The 2,214-nt window shown below is 50.3% G+C and overlaps 1 protein-coding gene across 1 annotated transcript; it reads left to right on the forward strand.

The window, feature by feature from the left end:
* Positions 1-422: 422 nt before the first annotated feature.
* LOC112818197 (olfactory receptor 3A10-like) lies at positions 423-1,370 on the forward strand. The gene is given in 1 exon segment (XM_025865394.2): positions 423-1,370. A coding segment is annotated over 1 exon segment (948 nt).
* Positions 1,371-2,214: the final 844 nt, after the last annotated feature.

A 2,214-nucleotide genomic window follows, 5' to 3' on the forward strand; every position in this document is an offset into this window, starting at 1 on the left:
TTTCATGAGTTCTCATCCTCCCACCTTTATGTTGTTGCCACTCTCCTATATTGTGCTTTCTAGAACCTCATACATTCATCTATTCATCGAGCTAGTCAGAACTGCTATGCAGTCTCTATACACTGATACAACCTTAATACTATTGAAATGTTGTGAAATAGCCAGTGTCCTATACCCCAGAGTAGTTTCTTCTGCCCCAGCCCCTTCCCTGACATCCTCTGGATCTCAGCCTGAGACAGCAATTAAAGGGTTCATGTCTGGCATCATGGGGGCCTCCAGGAGACTACTCAAGTGCTAGGCTGGTAGGTGCTCATGCCACATTCCCCAACATCCAGTAACCTCAGATTAGGTGCCTACGATGTGTCTCTCTCCCCTTTTGGCAGGTTCAGGTCTTCTCCCACTACAGAGCTCAGCAGCAGCCTATGGAGCCAGATGTCTGGGGGAACAGGACAACTGTCACTGAGTTCATCCTTCCTGGCCTGGCAGAAAACATAAGACTGCAACTTATCCTTTTGGTTGTCTTCCTCTTTGCCTACCTGGTCACCGTTGGAGGCAACTTCAGCATCCTGGCTGCCATCTTGGTGGAGCCTAAACTCCACATGCCCATGTACTTCTTCCTGGGGAACCTGTCTCTGCTGGACGTCGGATACATCACTGTCACTGTCCCCCCGATGCTAACATGTCTCCTGGCCCACCAGTGCAGAGTCCCCTTTGCTGCCTGCATTTCACAGCTCTTCTTTTTCCATCTCCTGGCTGGTGTGGACTGTCACCTCCTGACAGCCAGGGCCTATGACCACTAACTGGCCATCTGCCAGCCCTTCACCTACAGCACCCGCATGAGCCGGGAAGCCCAGGGAGCCCTGGTGGGCATTTGCTGCACCATCTCCTTTATCAGTGCTCTGACTCACGTGGTGGCTATACCTGTGCTTGACTTCTGTGGCCCTCATGCGGTCAACCACTTCTACTGTGACATCCCACCCCTTTTCCAGCTCTCCTGCTCCAGCATCCACCTCAATGGGCAGGTGCTTTTCGTGGGGGCCACTTTCGTGGGGGCGTTCCCCTTGATTCTCATCTCAGTGTCCTACGCCCATGTCACAGCTGCAGTGCTACGAATCCGTTCAGCGGGAGGGAGGAAGAAGGCCTTCTCCACGTGTGGCTCCCACCCCCCTGTAGTCTGCATCTTTTATGGAACTGGCTTCTTCAGTTACATGCGTCTGGGCTCGGTGTCAGCCTCAGGGAAGGACGAGGGGGTTGGGATGCTCGGTGCTATCCTGAGCCCCGTGCTGAACCCGGTCATCTACAGCCTCCGGAACCCTGATGTGCAGTGGGCCCTGAAAGGGGTGCTGATGGGGAAGCGACCACCTGAATGAGAAGGCAGGGTATCAACATGCTCCCCCTTCCCAAAGCACCCCCTGACTTTCTCATGTTGAAGGTGTGGATGTGGGCAGCGGGCATCTTCAGGGGTGGGCTGAAGGATAGGGGGAAAGTAGATAGTATGGACCAGAGTAGACCATGGTTTCCCTTGGACTGGGGAAAAAAGCTAAAGCTGGTAGAAGATGGATGAAAGAGAGGTGGGAGACAATTACAATGTGGGTCGGGAAATGGGACACAAATTAGCTATTTTTTTAATTTAGTGAGTGTTCAATTGAAATATGTTTAAAATGCTAATAAAAGCAAAATGTTTGCACCCTCCATCTGCCTTTGAAGATAAAATATATTTGTACCAGAGTATGGGGTGTGGTTTTCAAAAGATTCTTCTTCAGGAAATAAACCCAGGACTGTGAAACTAAATTGGGGTTTGACATAGCCTAGGAATAGGCTGTTAGGACCTGTCAGAACACCTGCCAGCTCTTCCTCAGAGCAACACTGTCAAATACCTGTTTCTGAAGCCAGTGTCCCCATCCTGAGTAATACCTGGGGGGACACCACATTTTCATGTCTGTGTGTGAGCTGACTCACAGCTCCTGTGCCAAAAGCATGAGGATAGATAGCACATATTTCAGGAGATGAAGCTCTCAGAATAGCAAGGTGTGTGTGTGTGTGTGTGTGTGTGTGTGTGTGTTTTATTATGTTATGTTAATCACCATACATTACATCATTAGTTTGTGATGTAGTGTTCCCTGATTCATTCTTTGTGTATAACACCCAGTGCTCCACGCAGAACGTGCTTCTTCAATACCCATCACCAGGCTAACCCATCCTCCCACCCCCCTC

Source organism: Callorhinus ursinus, unplaced genomic scaffold (assembly GCF_003265705.2).
Source record: "Callorhinus ursinus isolate GAN/ISIS: 27379988/994484 unplaced genomic scaffold, GSC_fseal_2.0 scaffold1702, whole genome shotgun sequence".
Lineage (NCBI taxonomy): Eukaryota > Metazoa > Chordata > Mammalia > Carnivora > Otariidae > Callorhinus > Callorhinus ursinus.